Here is a 22,550-nt window from a genome sequence, read left to right on the forward strand (position 1 = left end):
TGTTAGCAGAGCTGATGGCATATATTGACTACGAATTTACCTGAAGGGCCAGAGAAAAGAGGAAACTTGGCCCACTAGTAGGGCAGCAAGAGACGTGAGGGATTCCCAGGCAGGTGTCTTCCTCCTCAGGGTGCCTTCCCAGCACACCAGGTGCTCCCTAACACTTTGCTGAGGGTGAATGCATTCTTTTCATTGGGATTTGGTCAAAATCCCCATTGGTTGCTTTTGCTTATGGTGGTGTCAGCATCAATGGCATCACACTTGGTGCAGTGTGCATACTGCATGTTGGTTGGTTTTGTGCATATTTACTGTTGAATAATGTCTGTCGGACAAAGAGCCATTTACCCTAGTAAGTGCTGAAGTTACCAACTGAAAACTTGAGGGGAAGACTGTTGGGTTCTTATTCTGGAGCTCTGGATTGAAAACTGAAATGTCAGGAGGTGTTGAGGTGTATGGAGTTACTTGAGAGTTTCTCCTGTGGGAAGGAGGGGGTACAAACCCCTTGAGGTAGGGGCTTGTACAAGCAGAGGGGCCAAAACAGTATCAAAGCATAAAGAATTCAGTTCTAGGAAGTAGAATAGATGATCTGAATGCTTCTCTCACATGCGCAATCTGTAATGTCCTTATTGAGAAAATAGCAACTCCCATCCTGGATGCTGAGTGGGAAGAAGGTGCCCCCATGATGTGTTCCTGTTCAGCCAGCATGGGCTGCATTGATGCTACTGAGAAAAAAAAACAAAACTCCAGAACTGCTCTATGGGAGTCGAGTTGTACACTGGGGAAAGCTTTGGTCCAGGCTGATAATACATACATTTTCTTTTTAAAGAACAAGATTTTGCTTGGGGGCAATGAATAAATAAAGTTGGGACAAAAAAACCCTCAAACCTGAAAAGAAACATCAAAACAAAACCACCTCTAACCAGTTGGGACTAGTGCTGCCCCTGTAGCCTGGGTCCGTTATAGCTGCTCAGCCCTGCATTGCCCCACAGCAGCCACCTGGTTCCTCCTGTAATGACCCACTCAATAACCTGACCCTGAGAGAGTGAGGCTACATGGGAGGATCTTCACCTTGCAGCAAAAAATCAAACTAAATAACCACCTCAGCTGCTCTGTTTACACCCACTCTCATGAGACCCCAACCAGAAGTACCATGTCCAGTTCTGGAGCCCCTACCAGGAGAGGGACATGGAGCTCTTGTAACGAGTCCAGAGGCCATGAAGATCTATGATGATGAAGACGATGCGAGGGCTGGGGCATCTCTGCTCTGGAGACAGGCTGAGAGAGTTGAGGTTGTTCAGCCTGAAGAAGAGAAGTGTCCAGGGAGACGTTATAGCAGCCTTCCAGTACCTGAGGGGAACCAATAGGAAAGCTGGGGAGAGTCTTAGTACCAGGGCATGGAGTGATGGGACAAGGGGTAATGGTTTTAAACTGGAAGAGCGTAGACTTATGTTAGACATTAGGAAGAAATTCTTTAGTGTGAGGGTGGTGAGACACTGGGACAGGTAACCCAGGGAGTTTAAAAATTCCTCTCCCCTGGAAGTGTTCAAGGCCAGGGTTGAGCAACCTGGTGTGGTAGGAGGTGTCCCTTCCTGTGCTGGGGGTTGAAACTAGATGATATTTGAAGTCTTGGTTTGACAGCTCAGACTCTAAAATTAGAGAAACTGCAGAGTTTGGTCCTTGTGTCTCACCTTGGGATCTCCTTTCTTACTCTGTTTTTCTTCAGGAATCACTGCAGATCTGTACTGTTGTCTGGGAGGGCACATCCTACCCTATGGCCTCCACTATCTGTGAGGGACACTTAATGGTGGCCATCCTTCTTGTCCTACTCTCAGTACAGCCCTGCCTGAAAAATTCCATGGCAGGCTGTTACACTGCATCTCCATTCCATCACACTAACTGCTCTTGTTTTCCTGAAGTGGTAAAGGAGATTTGATTGAAAACATGTAAGAATATATTAGCAGAACAGGTTAGAAGCCTCACTTTTTTCTCTCTCTCTTTTTATTTTTTTTTCATGGTTGATTTTGCCAACTAATAATCTTTATTCTCTTGGGCTTGGGGCTGGTTACAAGAGCCTGCACTGAGATATTAAATTATTTAGTGTTCTTTTAAAAGAAAATGTGATGTATGTAAGAGAGATGTATGATCTGCTCTGTTGACCATCCCTGCAGCTGGGACTTGAAAAGCATATTTTTATCAGGGTGCTTGCTTTTTTTGTCTTACCATTGCAGTTCTGCCCAGGAGACAATTCCCATGTTTTCTGAAGGGAAGATGAATTGCTTTTGCTCATAAGCATTTCAAACAAACTAAAAGCCTTGCTGCCTTCCTCTCCTTACATGAGTTACTACAAAGCCATTTCTCACTTTCTTATTATATTTGACATTCTTATTTCCCAAGCTTGAAGATGTTTCTGTTTCTGACCTTCTGGGCATACTCACGTACAGGGACAGATTTCAATATGCCATCTTACCCAGTTTTATTTTGACCTGTTCCTCCCTGCATAATCTTTGGCAAAAGGAGAACTTCATTTGAAGAACAAAGCAGTTTGCCAGGAATGTAAAACCATAGTAAGTAATTGAGAAATACCACACAGAAGCAGTATTTGAAGTGATTTTAACCTTAAGCAGTTTTGTCCCAAACCAGGACAGCTGTGATGGGGAATGAGGGTGTTGAGAAAGCCCTCCTTAGAAGTGGTCACGCTAACTACAACAGACAAAGATTATTCAGTTTTGGCATATTTGCTCAGAGCTGGAAAATCATAACTATAGTCTTTACTTTATGGATTTGGATTTCCCAGTAAATACAGTGTAGCTAAAGGTGCAATTATCTTGTTAACAAAACAAACAAAAAATAATCAAACCACATTCACTATCATGGATTTCTGTCAGAAATCAGAAAATTGCATACTAGCCTGACTCTGCTGGGTTTGTTTTCTTTTTTCTTTTTTTTTTTTTTTTTTCCCCTTTAGTATAAGTCTAGGACCTCATTAACCCATGCTTACATCTAACTTGTTTTGATTTATTTGGGATTCTGTTGGGTTTTGAAAAGTGGATGCTGAAGGCACTTTTTAAGGACATGCTTGTTATGTGGCATTTGGGTGAAGAGTTACATTTCTCTTTTTTTACAGTGATATTACAAGTTAAGAGGTTTATCTTGATGTTAGTTTCTTCTCCAAAAGCTCAGAAATCTGAGATCACCCTCTTTCATGTGCCTCAGCAAACAGGCAGCAGGCCTGTTTTCATCCCATCTTCAAAATGGTATTGGTGACACTGGGCAATCTCTTGGCAGTCAGTCAAAAAATAAGAATTAAGAAACAAAAAATTAGGATATAAAACAATTAGGAAAAGAAAACCCAAAACAATTAGGGAAAGTGTCTGGCTTTGTATGAGGGGATTTTTTTTTTAACTTTTAGTTGAGTACGGATGAATACAGTGTAGCCACATTGTGAAAAATCATCAGTTTTTAAATCCTGTTTGTTATAAATAAATATGTATCATGGAGGGAGATTAGAATAACTTGGTATCTGTGCATCAATCTTTGGTGCTTTTTGTAATGCAGAGGAAAAGTTTTTCTAAAGCTGTTGAGAGAACGTGTGGCTTTGCATTGCTTGATGATTGATGTTCCTCCTCCTCTGAGCCCTCTGGGAGGGAGGCTGTGTCCTGGAGGGCTCGAGAGGGACTTGAGAGAGCTGACCTGCCTGGATCTAAAAGTCACCCTTTGAAAACTGAAACATGATCACTTCTCTTCTGAAAAATGCTTATGAGAATTTTCCATCACTGATTATTGAACAACAGCAAAAAGTCATTGCTAAAGTTTGTCTACAAAGCAGTGTGTTCAGTGGCTGATGCGTTTCCTGTACCCTGTTCTGGAATCTGCTGTATGAATTTGGTGACTCCACTTGAAGGGGAGACGATGCTGCTTGAAATTCCCTTTTTTTTTTTTAAGTATTTGTTTTCTTTGGAAAGTGTTCTTAAGACTTTGTTCCTCACCAAGAGAAGAAGCCTTTAGAATTTACCTCTTTCCCACCTTGTGCACCTCTTCCTCTCACACAGGGGGCAGCAGAAGCCATGCTAATCTGACCCCACCATTAAGGGAGGAGGCAGTGGGGAATTTGTACAGAGTTAGTCAACTAGTGGAATAGTACTCTCTGCATTTATCCAGTTGCTGTTTTACATGAAGGAATGCTGGTTTAGGAGGAAATTAAAATCTTTCCAATGGGATCTAAATGAGCCAAGCATCAGAACATAGTTTCCTGGACAGGGATTAGATCTGACTGCTGGGATTTAACACACTCTGTTTTGCTGGAAGTGCCATAAGGATACTGAAGCATCACAACCTGATTTAGCTGCTTTGTAATCTGCTCTAACACACTGCTTCAGTTGCATGGGAGCCCTCACACAGACATCCAAGTGAGCCCAGGTAGGAATGCTGGCTGCAGCATTTTCACTCCTGGGATCTGGTGGAAAGTTTGCCTTTGGGCTGCAAATAGCATCCCTGAGCCCACAGTGAGGTATCCTAAGGGTTACTGTAGGTTCTGACATCTTATCCCTGAAACACTCCTGATTTCAGGGAGCTCCATGACAATTCTCTTGACAGAGGTACTGGGCAACCCTTTTTTCTTTTGTACCTACCTTTTTGTTGTACAGGAAAGTGTGTGTGGCTGCTGTAAAGGTGTTTGCTGTTTTCATTTAGTGTTTCCATTAAGTTTAAAGTTTTTCTTCCCCCCAGCAGGAGACCTAATTGATCCAGCTTTTATCCAGAGAGGGATTTAAGTGACAGGAGAGAGCCCTTGCCTAGCGGGGTGAAACATCATCTCTGGTGCTGCATGCACTTGTACTTTGGGAACACTTTTTGGCTGCTGGGTAAAAGGAGTGTGGCAGGGAAATATGGTTAGAAAATGCAGAGCTTACAACTCAAAAGAAAAAGTTTGGCTGTGACCAAGGGCTGTGAGGAAGGAACCCTGTGATGGTTTCTCATCACAGATGGTGTTTGGCAGTGGCTGCCATGCTGAAGCACTGCAGGAGAGGCTCTGTCTGGATTTCAGTGACAGGAAAGTGGTGGACTTTGGTGTGCACCTGAGTTTGTAGAGTTAGGTCCATAAGGTTACCTTTTAGGACAGCTTTCAAAGTGATCTATATAAATGAAAGCAAGTGCTTTTTCTGCTATGTTTGGGTGGTTTCTGGTCCTGTCTGGGTGGTGGTGTTTTAAAACCCTACCTCAAATGAAATCAAAACCATAAGAATTTTCTGAACTTTAATGTTTTAATGGGTGGAGAAATACTTTGCCTGCTTAGATGCTTCAAAATTCTCCATAGTGTCTACTTGCACATTCAGTTGCCTCAGTAGCTTCATCCTTTTTTTCCACCTTCCACAAGCTCAGGCTCTGCTTAGGCATGGTAATTAGGGTTCATTTCTTAAACAGTTTAGATCTAAACTACCACAAAACCCCCCTCAATCCAGCAGCTCAAAGCAGCAATATTCCCCAGGTCATTTGTGAAAAACGTAGTCCCTGCTGGTACACACCAAGCATTTTCCAGGCCCCTGTTCAGTTGTGCTCCTTTGCCTCATCAGTAAGTGTAAACCAATTATTTTCAGACAAAATCAAAGCACGATTTATTTTGCATTTACTTCTTTATTCTGCAACACAAGCAACATAAATAGTTTATAATTCTTGTTTTAAAATATTTCCATTTCAGAATTCAGTCAGAATAAAATATACACAAAATACAATTTGCAAGCCAGCTCACAGTGACTGCCTGACCACTGGACACCCAAGGACCAAAGCAAGCTAGCAGCACAACAGGATGTGGTGGACACAGGGATGTGTTTTTCTAAAGAAGAGCAGAAGGGTTGGGGGAGGAAGGATGGATGAGATCAGGGAATTGCAGGTAGGTATGAACTCAGTAGAAGGTAAACCCAATGTAAGCACTTGCTTGACAAGGTGATTTACAGTCTCTTTTAGAAGAATTAGTGGCTCCTCCTGAATACACAGCTAGAGAGGTGAAGTCCTGGGAATCATGTTTTGTGGTGAAATGCTTCCTATGGCAGCCATCATCATGGATTATAATTTGGTTTGGGCTTTTTCTTTTTCATTTTTGAACAGGAAAGGATTAGATCTTTGGCAAAATGGAGTGTGAACTCCCTTTGGCTTGCTTTCAATTTTCAGTTCTGGTCGAAGGACCCATGGAAGTATGTTTGCAGTCTCATAAATAATGACAAAAAAAGGGGGTGAGGGAGAGAAAGTGACTGGAACTCAAAGAATGTGCTCACTGTTGTCATTGAATACTTTTCAATCTCTTGCTCCAGTCTGCTCCAGCAAATGGTGTGCAGTACAGGGCTCTGACACCACACAGTGCTCTGCCCTTCCTGGCTGTTTTCCCTGTGGTACAAAAATCCTGCTTTCCTCTGCAGAGCTGGGGGCTCGGGAGCCACAGCCTGCTTGTGGAGGTGATATTTGTCCCTTGCTGGTACCTGTCTGCCTGTGTCTCTGATAGCTCAGCTCTGTTCTTTCAGCTTAGTTCTCATGGAAGGACAGCAACTCACTGCAGACTCATTGCAGGTGAAGCAAATGGCAGCACAGGGAATAGGGTCCTGGTGCTCCATGGTACTTAGGTGAACTCTATGGATGTACAAAACTACCTTTTAGAAATGGAATGTTGGGGTAAAAGGATTGAAATAGATCCTGTTGCCATGTTTCTTAACAAAAAAAATGCTCTCCATAAACTCAGTTTCCTGATTCAATATGGCAGTGGAGACTATGCAAACCTCAACTTGCAAATTTGCCAAAAATAAGGAGGATTTGAGGGATCTGGTCCCACAGGCAAGCTCATTATTGCATTAATCCAGGATCCACCAGTATCCACAGAATTAGGGCATTTCTTCTTTCCTCTGCTTTTAGTTCTTTAGCTTGGAGACCTCTGAGCAGTAAGTGAAAAGACTCATGCATACTTATGCCACATGCTTTTTTCTTTTTAAATATATATACATTTTCTTTTTAAATAACCCCTCCTCCTCCCCCCCATGTTTGGTGAAAGCTGTTGGTTTACTATGATGTTATACAGTTAGTGTCACATATAAAGCCTGTATTTTGAGGGGGATTAGTGGAATCAAAAGAAGGAAGAGCTATGACTTCTTCCTTGCAGCTGTACAACTTTCTGGAGTCTCAGATGCATTGCTGGTGAGGGCTGCCAAGAGACCCTGAAATTGGATTCTTACAGTAGTTCTACTCAGAAAGGGAAGTTAATTGAAGAAAGGGATCTCTAGCTGCCAGACACTGTTGTCTACACTGCATAAAATCCAACATTTGTGCTTCTATGCTACAATAACTTGGTCCTTTTATCTTAAAAAAGGAGAAGGTTTGTTTGTATTTTTTTTTTAATTAATGGTATCGCATCATTTTCTCAATAGCGGTGGAATGATCAGAAATAGAAAAACCTAACTGTATTTTGTGTCCTATGACATGATTAGTACTACACATAAACCCTTCCAAAAAATTACTACAACCAAAGTATTCAGTAAATAGCTTGTTTAAACATAAACTTATCACACCCCCACAAAAGGAAGGGCAAAGGAAAAAAGGACTCTTTTTTTCTTTTTCAATTTAAAACTACTTAGCACTGAGTAATGTGATGTGAAAGATGAAAATAGCCAAACCACATGCTCAGTTTCTGAATAAGCTTCTACACAGAAGAGCTAGGAAGAAATAAGTTACTTTGTCTTGCTGTGGTCAGCCTCCTTTGTGCTAAAACTGGATTTGTGAATGTTCTAGTTTTGGGGCACTGGGATGCATGGGAATACTTGCTGTGTCTTGTGGATTTCTCAAGCACAAGGTGTAGAAAGAACAGCAGCAGAGAAGGTGACATCAGGAACTGATCAGGACTTTCCCTTTCCTGAGAACTTGGGAACCCATACGTAGTGACTGAAGAATCCAAGGACCAAGTCCTGAGTATGAAATGCACCCAGCTGTATCATTTGCATTGATTTCAACAGCTTAGGCACTTTAAGCAGGGGTCTAAGCTGTGGAGAGAGGTTCAAAGCACAGGCAGCACATGGAGCTGGACCTCTCTACTTGCTAACTCATTTTCACACTTACTTGGTTTCACACTGGTGCTGCACTGAGTTCTGCAGTGCAGATACCAACACTGAGATGCTACTAAAGCAAGTGCAGGTGGAGATCTCATGTGGTAACCCAAGGTATTTAGAGGGGGGGATTATAGCAGATGAAGATTTGTCCATGAATTATACAGTAAGGTTTAGGTTTTAAACAAAATATAAAGCTCAAATTGGAAGGCAAAGTACCTGACAAGTCACAGGTGTAAAGTCTGCTTGGCCTTGACATGAGCCCCCTATAGTTCAAAGGACATGAATTTTTTTATCTGTGACGAGGCAAAAGCTGTGTTGCCTGTGCTTGGAGTTTTACAAACAAAGTTTTGTTCAGGTCTATGTAAAGCTTTTTGCTAATAACTCTTTCTAGATAGTAAACTAAGTTATTCTCCAGTGATTGTTTATCCTGTGAAGAGTTTTAAGTCTGTAACTTAACATCTTAAACACATGAAAGCACAATAATCAAGACAATGATGGTGACACTGTGGCTCAGAAATGGTGACACATAACTCAGAAAGGGCTATGGTGGGCAAGGTACCAGAACAAATGCATTAACACTTGTGCTGGTGACACAAATTCAGTGAGCATGATAAACATCCTACTAATGTGGATATTGCTCTGCAACTATGCAGAATGTTCAGAGTATGACTGGAGCGATTTGAATTGGTATACAACCATGTCAGCTGTCTCATATCTGCATATATTCACACTACAGAGGGAAGTGTAAACATAGGCAGTGGCCTGAAACTATGGATTGGAGTCAGACTATGCTCCTGTTATACAAAAAAACAGCACTTCCCTGATGAGTGTGCTTCTTTTTTTTTCAGCATTTTATTTGCATGGTGATGAGCTATTACTTGTGAGTAAAGGCAGCTGATGCTGGCCAACAGCATCTTTCTCTGTCACTGGCTGCCTGCAAGACTTAAGGGAGATGTCATTGCCTCTGGATTGCTGTGGTGGCCCTGAGGAGGGCAGTGTGAGCCAGGCAAAGGCAGCAGAGGTGCAGCTCTGGTACCTGAGAAGGATGCCCAATGACCACAGATAGTTTAAAAAATAAATGGCCAGTGACATGTGACAAAAAACCAAAACCAAACCAAAAAGAAAAAAAAAAAAAAAAAAGAGAGAGAGAGAGAAGAATGTAATCATTAACCAGAAAAAAGAGAAAGAGTAGGCTCAGGCTATAATACACAGATTCCAGTTTTTCAAGGCTCAAATGTTCTGATTCAAGAGTAAAGCTGGTAATATGCTGCTGTTAGCTCATGCATTATGTTACAGGGCTGTAAGTGAGGATTTGAATGGGTTATGTGAAAAAGACATATTCATGTGGGCACAAGGCCTGCTGACCAAGGTGCTTCCCTACTCACAAGTGGAAAGCAGAAAAGCTGCTGTAGAGTGGTACAGGTGGACACACCTGGGGTGCTGAGAGTTGTGGAATCCCCTTCTGAAGTGTATGGCAGGCTGGTGCCACTACCCTTTTCCTGGGGCTGTTCTGTCAGACCTCTCCTTTGTGAGGACTGAAGGGAGCATGCTGGCAAAGCCTTGGGACAAAAGTATGCATGAAACAGACTGTACAGGTCAATGAAATACTGACTGCACATGTTCAGTGTTGTACTTCTTTGGGGCTTGCTGATGTTTACGGCTAAACTAGAAATTTGTTTAAACTAGAATCTGATGCATTAACTCAATTTTTAACTTATTTGTATTTTGGAGGTGTATCAAAACCCCTCTGCATCACAAATTAATGATTTCTGAAGTGGCCATGGCCTGCTCTCCTCAGCTGCTTATCATTTTACATACAAGGAAGAGCAGCACCTGTCAAACTTGGCTGATGTGAGACCTACTCTTTCAAAAATTCCTTCACTCCCCTCCTTTTAAATTAAATTTCTGGAATTACTCATGACTTCTTAGAGGTGGGGTGTTAATGTGCAGAGGTATCAAGGGTGATGTACTTAGTGCACAATTAGGAGGGCAAAGCTTAAAGTAGGGCAATAGTGACACAGAAAATTTATTCTTACTCATTTCCAGTATGGTATTTGTAGAAACTTGAAATGGTATTTTGGGTGCCAAGATGGTGGCTGATCACATAACACCAGGCTATGCTGAGTTCATGGGCTTGAGAGTGCTGGTAGGGGTGGTGGTATAATCACTCCTAGAGCTTCTCTTTCTCTTTTTACAGAGGGATTTTAGTGTTCCAACCACAACATATAACCACAGGGTATTTGAGATACTTGTTGCTCTTCTGGTGTCCTGAGTGATTCCAGTGGTATTGCTACCAATTTTACTTCACCACTATTTAGGGCTTTGCTTTAGTTTTAGATTACTACAGCAAATATCTGCATCCATTCAGTGCATGTATAATGCAAAATGGGAGAGTTGGGTGATTTACTTACCATTTATTATACTGATTTCTGTTGTTTCCTAGTTAATGTAATGCTTTAAAAGCACTTCTGTACAGATGCCCAATAAAAACTTCAACAAAAATATAACTACCCTTTTACTCTAAAGATATATAAGAAAGACATGGCAACAGAAATCAAACCATGCCACTTGTCTCCCATTTACCCAGGGATCAGTTTGATATTAAAACTGTTGGGGGAAAATTGAAAAATGTATTGAATTGTTAAATTATTCATACATAAATGATGGTAGATGACAAAAAAAGAGTTGGTTTTAAGGACATTTTTTTAAGCCCTTGCAAGAATTTCATGAAAGCAAGTTTTGAAGGAAAGGAAAGTACTGTGACTGACACTACAGAAACTTATGGGACAAATATTCCCTGCACAAGTCTAGCAGGTGAAAACGATAAGTGGGCAGGGAAGAAAAAGGCAGGAAGAGAGTGGCAGACTCTGTAAACTCATCAGCTTGGGTGATAGCTGTTCAGTGGAGTCTCCTGGCTCCCTCTGTTTTCCTAGGTTTATGTTGCTGAAAGTTGTGCAAAGTCCAGGGCTGATATAACAAGATGCCACTTTGAGGATGCTTTGGAGCAGGGACTGAAGCTGTATATTTAGTTGGTGTGCACATTTTAAAATCCTAAAAGTCTTGGGAAAACATAATTGTGGGAGTCATCCAAGATTAAAATCCACTTTTAATCAACAAATTATGTAGTATGGGAGTGCCACAAGAAATATCTCAGGGGCTGTGACATGACTTGTACAGCAAAGTAACCCTTTGCTGTGTCTAATGTGAAGAGCATCATATATTTGATAATACAATAGTAAATTCTTCCCCTTCTCTCACCCCTTAACGATATCAGCAAATTGTAGTAGTTGCTATAGTTTTGCTGCACTGAGAGGGAGGTCCATGAGGATCTGTCCCCTTCTCTTTACAGCAGCAGACAAGAAATGGGAAAGAGACAGGAAAAATGCCTTCCTTTCAGACCATTTTCCGTCTTGATTCAGCTCAGTGTGGAGTGACGGGCGAAGTAAAACACAGGTGATACGGATGCTCCTGGCTAGAGCTGTTCTATATCAGCAAACATACAAGTTTCCAGTAGAAGCAGAAGATAATGTAACTGCAGTGCTGCTCAAACTGGAATGCTTTATCTCTGTTCTCTTTAGTTGTATGCTGGATATTGGCAGATGCTGGCACTTGTTCCGTGGTGTGTCTTACCCCCAGCTTCACAGGAAACAGCAAAACATACTTCCCTGTTGCCCTTAGGGACAATTAGATGTGAAAAAATGATCAGCTGTAGGCATAGCTGAAGAAGCAGCCAGGGTAGTGTTGCAGAGAGTTCAGCTTGAAGGTGCCATTTCTTTCCAAGCAATACTCCCCAAGAGCAATGAAAGGATGAAGAGTCTGTGCTTGGTTCACCAGTTCTAGACCTGGGATACTTTAATAGTCACTTGTTAGTGACTAGACTTCAAGGCTCTTCTCAGAGCTAAATAAATTTCCAGTTTCTCTAGTGAGTGAGACATAGCTATTTGAATAATCTTAATTTGGCTTTTCAGTCTCATGCTAATTTCAGAAGGGAAAAAAGTTACTTTAAACAAGTGTCACTTTTCACTTGTCCTATAGCCCCACCTTTTTTTCCTGACTTTTATAAGTTTTTTTTTATTCATTTATTTTAAGTTACATAGCCTTACTGGCTTGACATCCAGATGATGGTTGCATTCACAGATAAATGCAAGTGTGGAAGTTCACTTGCAGTTTCATGTGGCTCCCACTGTTGCAAATTTGAATTAAAATGAAGGCTAAAGAAAGGTGTCACCCTTTAGATCCTACCCAGATTTATTGGCAGGTCTTGGGGCCATTCCAGACCTTCCCCCTCCCGGACCCGCTCATGATTTGCTTCCATTGCTAATGTGAGTGAGGGTCACAGAGTCTCAAATGGACAGAGGATATACATCAACAAGCTAATTGTTTCTTAATTTGTTACCAACAAGCAGGCAATTACTGAATGCCAAGTACTTCTTTGCTGTCTACCTTGGATGTCTTCTTCCCTTTGCAGCAGAGCAGAGCACAGCCAGGTTTAAACGATGATGTCATAAACTCTGCCAACTCTTCCCAGCCATTCCCGCACGGCCTGGCGCACGCGGATGTCCGTCACGTGGCAGGTCAGCTGGCTGATGCAGGGGAACACAGCTGGCTGCAGGGCTGTGAAAGTTTGGTCTGGCAGGGCCTGAATCTGGTTGAGAACTGTCAGCACCATGTTGGTCCATGCCTACAAACAAATTTGATAGAAAAAAGGCCATTTAGGAGACCTTTCTAAATGGATGAGTCCAACAGTTGAAGCGGAAACTAAGATAGGTGGTGGCTGCAGCCTCATGAAGAGGACTGAATAAGCCAGCTTATTCATTTAATGTTCATGATGTCTTTCTAATTCACATTCAGTACTGTAAGTCATGGTTTGACTTTGTATTGAGGGTATCATGCTCCCCCTTCATCACCTTTTATTTCACCCCACAGTGAACAAAGACTTTCAAGCTTGATGCTTTCACTGATCTGTTCGCTTGGACACGCAAACAACAATTTTCTGTTGAGCAACAGAGCTCATTATTTCTGCTGTGGAACTGACAAAAAGCCTTAAGTACAAAAACATTATGACAAGCAGCATCACATTTTCAAAAGCCCTTAGCATAAGCAGCAAGTTTACTGTAGTTCACTGCAGATTTTTAGTTCTTTGGACTACGTGCAGCTTTGGCTCCAGTCACAGGAACACCTTGAAAGCTGTACCAGCCTGATAACATTTCTATCTTTTGATAGGATAGAATCAGGTTTTTATCAGTGCCAGATGCTGAAATATTCAGTCCTTACCATGATGACTTCTTTATATAACAAAGATATTTAATGAAGAGATTATAACCATTATAATAAAAGCAATAGAAAAAAATATTTCTAGGTACCTTTGAAAATATTTCTAGGTAACTTTTAAAGTATTGCTATTATTATTATTATCATTCTACAAGTATGTCCTACCTGTATCTGGGCCTCGGCATCCCTAACAGATATATTCAGGGAACTGACTGTGGATCCTGAGCGTGGTCTCTTGTCTTGTCTCAGGATCTCTGGACCAGCACTGAATGAATGCCTCATTTGACCTTGATCTGTAAGATGTTGTGGCCTCTGGAGTATGGGTGAGTCTGGCCCTCTTGAACCTAGGAGCTCCCCTTTCTTTTCCACTTTGACCTCTTTGGTGAAGGATGACATGGCCTGTTGCTGCTTTCTTTTCTTGTATTCTGACATGAGCTTAGAGATAGTTTTGTCAGTGGCTATGGTGTAGATCTTGTTACCAGCACTCTCCCACCATTCTTTTTTCCTAGTTTGCTCTTTTTTCTCTGGCTTAGGACTTAGGGGTGGGGGTAGCAACAACATTTCTCCACTCCCTCCTCTGGGTGTCAGGCTGTCTCCCAGTTGGTCCCTGATTTGACTCCTGTCATCTTCCGATGGTGTGTCCTTCCCAGACTGCCCTCCAGTTGATGGGGTAGAGGTTTCTGAGTGAAAGGATGGCAAAATAAAGAAAGGGTCACTTCTGAACACTGGAGGCTCGTCTACATTATTCTCCAGGTCCAGGTGCATCTGGATATAGTTGTTGCACAGTTCCATACAGAGCTTATGAAGCCTCTTGATTAGCCATCCCCAGTCCACGTTGCTGACGGGCTGTACGCTCAGGGATGGTATCCGAGCCCTCCACTGTCTCTTCTCCTTCCCTCGTGGGGGACTGACCTGGGCAGTTTCTTCAAAAATGTCTTCATCTTCTGAAGAACACTGCTGTGATGAGTCTGTACTTCTCTCATCATCTTCAAAAAGGATCACCTTCACTTGGTCTGCAGTGATGCTCTCCTGGTTTGTCAGGATTGCACAAAGCAAAGCGTGGAAGTAGATATTGAAGCTCATTGCTGACTGGCGGTACAAGTTGGCAGCTCCACTAATACCAGACACTTTTTTCAGCAAACACTTCAGTCCAGGTCTGGTGTCAAATTCTTTGGCTGTTCTATAGGAGTCCAGCAGTAAGTCAAAGATGACGGCCAGGTTTTGCATGGAGATGTACCTGAGAAAACCAGCCAACTTGTTTTCTGGTACTTGTAATGTCATTTTCTCCTCCAAGTTAGAAGGGCCTTTCACAAATTCTTCCAGTAAGATATCATATAAATTCTGGAGCAGTACTTGGTGGGACAGTAAGCTCACCACTATTGTCCTGAAAGGAATACTTGGTAAACCAAGCATGGGAAGGAAAAAAAACCCCAACCAATATTAAAATGGTGCATTGTGTTTTTAATAAAAGTACAGGAATGCTTCATATTTTAGAATCTAACATTAAAGATGTAAATTAAAAGCGAAATTTCAGAGCCTTGTTACAAAAAAGTAGAAGAAGAGAAAGCTGTCTAGTGTAGTCTTTCCACTACTCTTTCAATTACTTTGCTAGAAGAGAAGACACTTCCACTTATATTGGTTCAGAAAGACAACTGTCCACAGCAAGCAAACTCATGGCACTTGTGCAGAGGTGGTATTAAGACAAAGCTATATTATCATTTTTGTCCTTTTCTCCAGAGAGGTCTAACCTTGAAGAATGAAATATACTGTGTTTCAATTTCATGAAAGCTGAAACTGCTTTCAATATTTCAGCCTGTCATAACTGAGGAATTTGTTAACATGCAAGTTATGCAGCACTTCTGCCACTGGTCCCTGACTATATTTTCTATTTTTGTTCCTGAACTTTGGCTAAAATGAAACATCTTTCAAATTTCTTCACCAGAATTAGAGTTAACCTTAATGTTGCCATGCCAAATTGAGGCCAAAACTAATTTACCACTTGGTTGCCACTTTCACTAATGCCAAGAGTACTTCTTAAAACACAAAGAACCAACCAACCACCATCACCACCACTACCAAAAAACAAAACAAAATAAAACAAAAAACAAACAAACAAAAAATCTATAGAAACAGCAGTGCAATGGAGCATGCAAACAAACTTAAGTCTTGCTGAAGGCACATTTTAGTTTGCTCTTAAGACAGACTGACTTGAACACTGAGAGCCTAGCATGGGAAATTTCTCACATGTAATAATGGGTGATTCGTAGCTGTGCCCCTCTTAGATGCTGTGAGCTGCCCTAGATCTCACTGATTTTTGATTTGCACAGAGAAACCAGGAGTGGCAAGATCTCTCAGCCAAAGGTTTCAGGTTATTCACTAGTAAATAGCATTGAGAGGCTTATAGGCAAGGGAGGCTAGAAAAAAAGGGTGGGGACAGGATTGTTGTTTGGTTATCTCATGGATTTAAAATTATAAACTATGAAACCTGTCTCAAGGCATTTAAAAAATTGTTTAAGACAAGGGAATTGACATTATTTGAAATGGAGCTGATGCTCTGGTACAAGCAGTAATAGTTGTTTTGATTTAAGGAACTATGATAGATGACATTTTAATAAGCCCTGCTGACTAGTAAGGGAGAGATTTTCTCAGTTTGATTCCTGTACTGAAGTTTTAGGTTGGAGTAAAAGTAAATCTTCATGTAACATAAGATGTTCAGTTGTAGATCTCTAATTTTTTACTGTTGCAAAAATTATTCTTTTTTCATTAAATAATTTTCAGAAGTATTTTCAAAATACAAAAAAAGACTGGTTTTGAGAAATCATACCAAAGCTCAGTTTTCAGAATGCAACATTTTAAAAAAATCCAAAAAATGTGTTTTAACTCTCAAAATTTACATTTGTAAAAACACACACATGGCCCCGGTTTAAAAAAGAAAAAAAAACCAAACACAAAAAAAAACACTTGAGACTTTTGAGGGACTACCATATGCTTGGCCATGTAGAAGCTATAGGTCAGACAGAACTTTGTTTCTAGGGTTAATTTGCCTATGTCAGTTCACTTACCATGCCAGTGCTGATACACTAGTAAAATTTAATAGTCTCATTATCTGACAGTGCTAAATCCTTGATGCTTAATACATACATTGCAGCTCTTTATGGGGAATTAGTTTTCTGCTGTAAAAAATCACTAGAAACTCAGAGACAAAAAAACCTCTTAAGAGCATGTATAAAGTTAAATGGGTATTTGCACTGACTTCAAGAGACTAATCCTGTTTCAAAAACAGGATCAGAATTGAGATCTGCTTTGCTTTGTAATACCCAGAAAGTCAATTTTCAAGGATATTTGGGAATACTGCTCAATTCCTAAATAAACTAGTAAAGAGTTATAGGTGAAAAGACACAATGCCAAAGCTGGATAAGGATAGCATTATTCTGCCTAAAGTTTTGAACTGATATCACTTGTTAGGAAGAAGAAAAGCTCCCTTACCCCAGCTTCCTGTGAAACGATGCAGCATTAAGGAAACAAAAGCAAAAAAGGAAGAGAAACCCTACTAAGGTTAAAGTAAAACTTTTGGAAGGCCACAGTTACTAGCATGCATGGCTGGCATATTACTGCAATGCTGTAGCAAATAATACCAAAAACAGTGCAGAGTCAACTTTTGACCTCTGTCTGTGTGAAAATGAGCATTGCTGGGGTAACATTTACCTACTGGCATATGAGCTTTATGCAGCTGTGTAGACAAAGCATGGTGTGACAGCATTCAGAGTTTGTATTAATTGCAAGATTTATTTGTTTGCTTAAAGACAAGGGAGACCCATGCTACCTTTATGAAAACAGCCTGTTAAGCTGCATGGCCTTACGTTCCATGAGAGGGGAGTCTCTTGCTTTGCATTCATTATAACAAGAAGAATGATCTGAAAACCTTTGGATAAAACAGATATTTTCCCACTAAGAAGGAAGGGTTTAGACTGTGGTCACAGCCCTTCTTTGCCTGTGTGCAGGGTCCTGTTCTTTCAAGGTGAAGCAACAGAGAATCTGCTCTTAGGGGAACCTCTGAACAGTTATTTAAGAATAGAGACATCTTGCAAGGTCTTTCTTGCTGCCCATTCAAAGAAGAACCATCACATGATGGCTGCTTGTTGCAAGAAACAGTTTAGTTTTAAATGAAAACTTTTGAACGAAGTGGTACAGAAGCAGGTTTGGTATCTAGTGAAAGACCCTTTCATGCTATGAATTACATACCTTGCAATATAAAAACAAGCCCTGAATGCAGAATTCTTGACCCTATTGATGGTATAGCAGTTGTTTAAACAACAAAGTGCAAGCAAAAAGAAATATTCTTTGACAGAATCAGATTATAATGCAAACACATGAGTTTCTGAGGTGGTAACATGTAAGAAGGACTTCCACAAAATAAAGTGCCAAGCAAAAGTAAGTTCCCTAGATCACTATGTTGACAGTTTCACAGCTTTGGATGTGGTGTCTTCAATTTATATTGCTCCTGTGTATCCCTTAGCTTTTTGCTACTTTCTTAATCCAATAATACTGGATTTAAAAGACGATTAGTGAAGCAGACATGCTTTCATTTGCTACGTACCATTAAAAAGAATGCAGTACTTTAAAAGCATTCTTCAAACTGATATTTTAAACTCTACTTCTTAAAGAAAAGAATCTCAATATTGGAAACATTTTCCTAGTATTTCTTCTTTCTTCCCAGACTTCTTTATGTAATTAGCATTTCCTGTATTTGAAGACTTCGTTTTACCTTATGTGTCCTTCAGGTATTTGTAACCTACCAAGTTTTACTATCTATTAGAATTTTTTTCTCTATTTAGCTTTCTAAGGGATACATTATGGACTCTGACACAGGCTTATCTATAACTTTTGCATGTGCCCACTCAGCAGTGCATGATCACGAGAACATTTGGAGAGGCAACAGTAGTGAAATTCTGCCTTCTGTGTCACAAATCCTAATTTTTATTTTATTGTTGTATTTCTTTTTTTTGATTACACCTACAAAGAGGCACAGTTTGCCAGGCTTAGTTCACATCTGTGCCAGCCTGATGATATTTTATATTGCTTTTAATCACACAGTATTTTCCTGATAAGATATGTTACCTCCTCTGGGTATGTCCATTTGGTTTCTTATCCGGTGGCAGGTCGATGACAAGCACGCATGACTGAGCATGTTCAAACCCTTCCTTGTTACTAGGAGTCTTTGGGGAGCATTGAGTTTCCAGCATGAAGACCTTGAAAACAACAAATTACAGATAACAGTTTATAGTTTATAGCACTCACTTGCACTGAGTGAAAGATGACTTATTTTACAGCAATGGAGACAATGCAAGGTATCCCCTCAGGCAGACCCTCTCTGGAGCATTCTGCTTTGGTAAAAAAACCTCAGAGACATGGGCTAGCTCCAGACACCCAGTACAGCACAGGGAAAAGGACAGAAATCTTTTTCTTTGAACCTGCATAAAGCATAATACCAAATGTCAAAACAAGCTTACTTCTGTCTGTACACTACAACCAAAAAATATCAGGTATAGTAAAGACAAGGACCTGTTTCCATAGTTAGCTTAGTCCCTAGAAAATCTGGTTATTGGAAGGATTATTTTCAGCAATGAAGAAACAAGAGACACTGAACTTGCAATTCTTAGGGTGGGAAATACGAAAATAACTTCCGGTTCCTGTAGCTCTGTTTCGTAGCTCAGTAGTTGTGTCAATTCCCTACCAAGAAGGACTTGGGAAGTGCCACTAACAGTGTCTACAGGAAAGGTACAGATGCCACATTCCTTGCTTTCTTGAGTTCTGCATCTTTAAAAATTAATTTAAAACATTTTTTTTCCAATAAATTCTTCATCTGCCATGTTATTTGTGATCACAAATGCAGGTCATTAAGTTCAGTCTGCTGTACATCAAAGAACTTGTTTCTTACAACCACTTCCATAAAATGGACAACCTCCACTGTAGTCAAAAGGACCCAGAAATTAGCTGGCTCCAGGCTTGCCCTGCTAATTAGAAGTTAGTGGTAAGTTTCAAATCCTTTGTTAAATGTCAGCATTATCCTCTAGCTCTCAGTAATTCTTTTTCTACTCTGTAATCTATACTCAGGTATTCACAGAGGAAAAAATCTGCATTCCTCTTCAAACTCTTCTTTGATAGGCTGAACAAATATGGTTTCTCTAGTTTCATTCATTCTCTGTCCTAGTGCATCTTTTACCCTTTGGAATTATAATTTGTTAAAGAATTAATTAAAAATGTATATAACATTCTACATGAGAATTCATAGTGTCACTACTATTTAATTTTCTCTATCAGAAATATTTCCCTTGATGCATGCTAAGCTTGCCTCTTTTAAAGACATTACACAACAGGGTCACTGTGAGTCCCCAGGTATCTATCCACCTTTCCCACCCTAGGCATTCTTAAATAGTACTTACAGGGAGACAGCTTTAATGTTTGTTTTTCTTCTTCTAGTTTTTATTACTTATTCTCAGTATTACCATTATCCAAAGAAATGTTAGCCTGGTGATGAGGGAGTCTTTGCCCATATAGGGTTTGTAAGGAAGGTGGTGGTAAAGACATAGTTTCATAAAGAAGAGCTACAAGTTAAAAAAGTTCTTTGTCTTCCCCTGAAATGTCAATCAGTACCTGTTGTGCCATGGCTCTGATTCTCCAGTATTCAGCTTCAGCACTTGGAGAGAGGGAGGGAGCTGCCACTTTCACTTCACAGGCATCTCCACTAAAGCTGTCAGAACCACTGTGGAAATAGCCCAACAGGTTCTATAGAGAGACACAACATCAGACTTTCACTGTGCGTTACCTGAAGTCAGTGACTATGGTGTTGTACAGCCTGTTCATGTGTGATACAAGACTCAGAATGATCTGTCCCAGTACCATCAAGCCAGTCACGAGATCTATGTATTTGCTGCAAAGGTATTACAGCTTCTTATAGAGTCTGGCCTGTGATGAGGACTTTTTTATTACCAGAAAGATAAATGCTTGAGAAATAATCTATTTGGAGCATGCAGCTATAGCATCAAGTAGCACTTTCATCTTCTGCCTAGAGGAACAAATAGATCACAATTTAATTTTTCACCTATTAAATAATTCTGATTTCATACTGGCAGGGCTATTTAAAATAAGTCTGGACTATTAGCAGCTAAGTGTTTTCTGCACATGCTTAGAAAAACTGATTTTATTTAACACCTTTCACTGTGAGGGGGAATTGACAAAATAACAAAAGCTATCACATAATTCTTATGCTTTTTTTTTTCTGCTCTGCACAACAAACCCGTCTGAAAAGGAAAAAGCAACATGTCAAAAGTTAGTGAGTCTACAAATAACATGATTACACTTTGACAGTCGACAAAAAGGCAGTTTACCTTTACTGGCTCCAGAGTGGCAGAGAATGCATCCTGCAGGGCACAACATGCAAGCCTCCACATCTCTTCGGTAAAAACAGGCCCTGCTGTCACTAGCACATACCTGCAAGGACACAGGAAAACATTTCTATGTTCAGGAAAGAACTAGACAATTCTTATTTGCAATGGGAGAAGGCTGAAAACAGAACAAAAGGCTTACTCAGTAGCTAGCCAAAGATTTCCAATCTCCTCAGCTACTACACTGACCTATTTTTGTAATTACACTGTAGTGTTTGGTTTTTCTTTTACTTATTTTTATTAATTTTTTTTATTATGGTTATGAATGTAATAACCTGAAAACTGTGAAAGGTAATTACTGACTTCTAAAGACATGTGAATTTAAACAGAAAGACCCTTAATTATTTTTCCTAAGGGTTAAGTATTGACTAACTGCATATAAGTACTGCATATGTACAGGAACTTTTTATGGGAATAATATACAGTGTAATGCCTAAAGTCACAGGATCTGAAGCAGACAGAAAACAGCAAAAGATTACTAAGTCTAAAATTAATTTTTCAAGTAACAAGAGATAGATATATTGCAGACTTCTTTGAAATATTAGCCAACTCAATCAGTTCACAACTTCTTCAAATATATAAAGATGTTTATTTTTTTATTATGCTAACAGGGTGCATAGACTGTTACCTGATACAAGAGCATCCAACTCTGGAAATAATTTCTGTTGGTTCTGCTACACAGGCTACTAGCAACTTGAAAAGATCTTTCAGCATAGTATTGATCATAGTTTCATAACCAATATCTATAAGGAAAAGACACAGACTGGTTTTAATATCATTCCCTTTTCATTAAAATTAGATACAGTCTTGTTAACACTTACTGCTACTCAGAGACTTTGCAAACCCAAAGCTTTTTATGCAGCTATCACTTGAGTTCAGTTTTGAAACACGCATCACATCAAACTGAAATAAGAACAGTCCTTTTGATATTAACAATATAAAATGTTTCTGTTTAAGTGGTCCTGGAGAAATTCTGTTAGATCTTCTTTCTGAATATTCTAGTTCTTTCTGACCTAAATATTAGTTCTTTTACGATAGCCCTGCTCTGAGCAGAGGCTGGACTAAATAGCTTCCCTAGGTCTGTTACAAGTTGGTTTTTTCCATAATTCTACACCCTATAAAGAAAAAACCCCAAAACCCAAACAGGATATTTTAAACATAAAATAAATAGGAAGATGGTTAAGCAACAAAAAAGCAATGAAACCCTCTCCCCTAGTAACTATTCAGTAACTTGCCACTGATGACTGCCAGTAGAGGTGACAGTGCAATGACATACCTGAGTGTATGAAATTTTGAATGTGCTCCACTACAAGTTCACAGGAAAGACCAATGGCATGTTTGAAATTAGCAGATGCCACATCCCAGTAAGAATGGTCACCGTGGCTGCGATGGAGCCAAAGAGACATCGTGGGAAGAAGAAGATGTACAACTGCATAAATGCCAAATCCTGGGCCTTAAAATAAACACAATGATGATTGTATATTTTTGCTTGCAAAGCCTACACACAGAGTAAATTTGCTAAGTTGTTCTAAGCTTGAGGTGAGGGACAGTGCTAATGAAAGCAGGTTCTGAAACTTCTTTTTTGTGAGACAAAAGGGTAACCAGTTTTGGACCTAGTTGTGAGGTACGTTATGAACATTTAGCCAACTGTCACCCTCCTGTCTTTCCTAACAGGTCTTTAGGACCACGTAAATTTCTTTTTTCATTTCCTGGACACCAGAGAAACATTTTTTGTGGTGTTAGGGCATTGATAGAG

At 40.1% G+C, this 22,550-nt stretch overlaps 1 protein-coding gene across 7 annotated transcripts in view; it reads right to left on the minus strand.

The window, feature by feature from the left end:
• Positions 1–5,612: 5,612 nt before the first annotated feature.
• The window catches only part of ARFGEF3 (ARFGEF family member 3), an 87,290-nt gene continuing 70,352 nt past the window's right edge, over positions 5,613–22,550 (minus strand). For all 7 annotated transcript variants that reach the window (XM_030447873.1, XM_030447872.1, XM_030447871.1 and 4 more), the window contains 7 exons: positions 22,071–22,247; positions 21,423–21,537; positions 20,738–20,840; positions 20,004–20,135; positions 18,468–18,598; positions 13,515–14,745; positions 5,613–12,759 (listed from right to left, as the gene is read on the minus strand). In XM_030447873.1, coding sequence (XP_030303733.1) covers positions 12,568–12,759; positions 13,515–14,745; positions 18,468–18,598; positions 20,004–20,135; positions 20,738–20,840; positions 21,423–21,537; positions 22,071–22,247 — 2,081 coding nt within the window. In that variant the 3' untranslated portion in view covers positions 5,613–12,567. The remainder of the gene's footprint in view (positions 12,760–13,514; positions 14,746–18,467; positions 18,599–20,003; positions 20,136–20,737; positions 20,841–21,422; positions 21,538–22,070; positions 22,248–22,550) is intronic.

Source organism: Calypte anna, chromosome 3 (assembly GCF_003957555.1).
Source record: "Calypte anna isolate BGI_N300 chromosome 3, bCalAnn1_v1.p, whole genome shotgun sequence".
Taxonomy (NCBI): domain Eukaryota; kingdom Metazoa; phylum Chordata; class Aves; order Apodiformes; family Trochilidae; genus Calypte; species Calypte anna.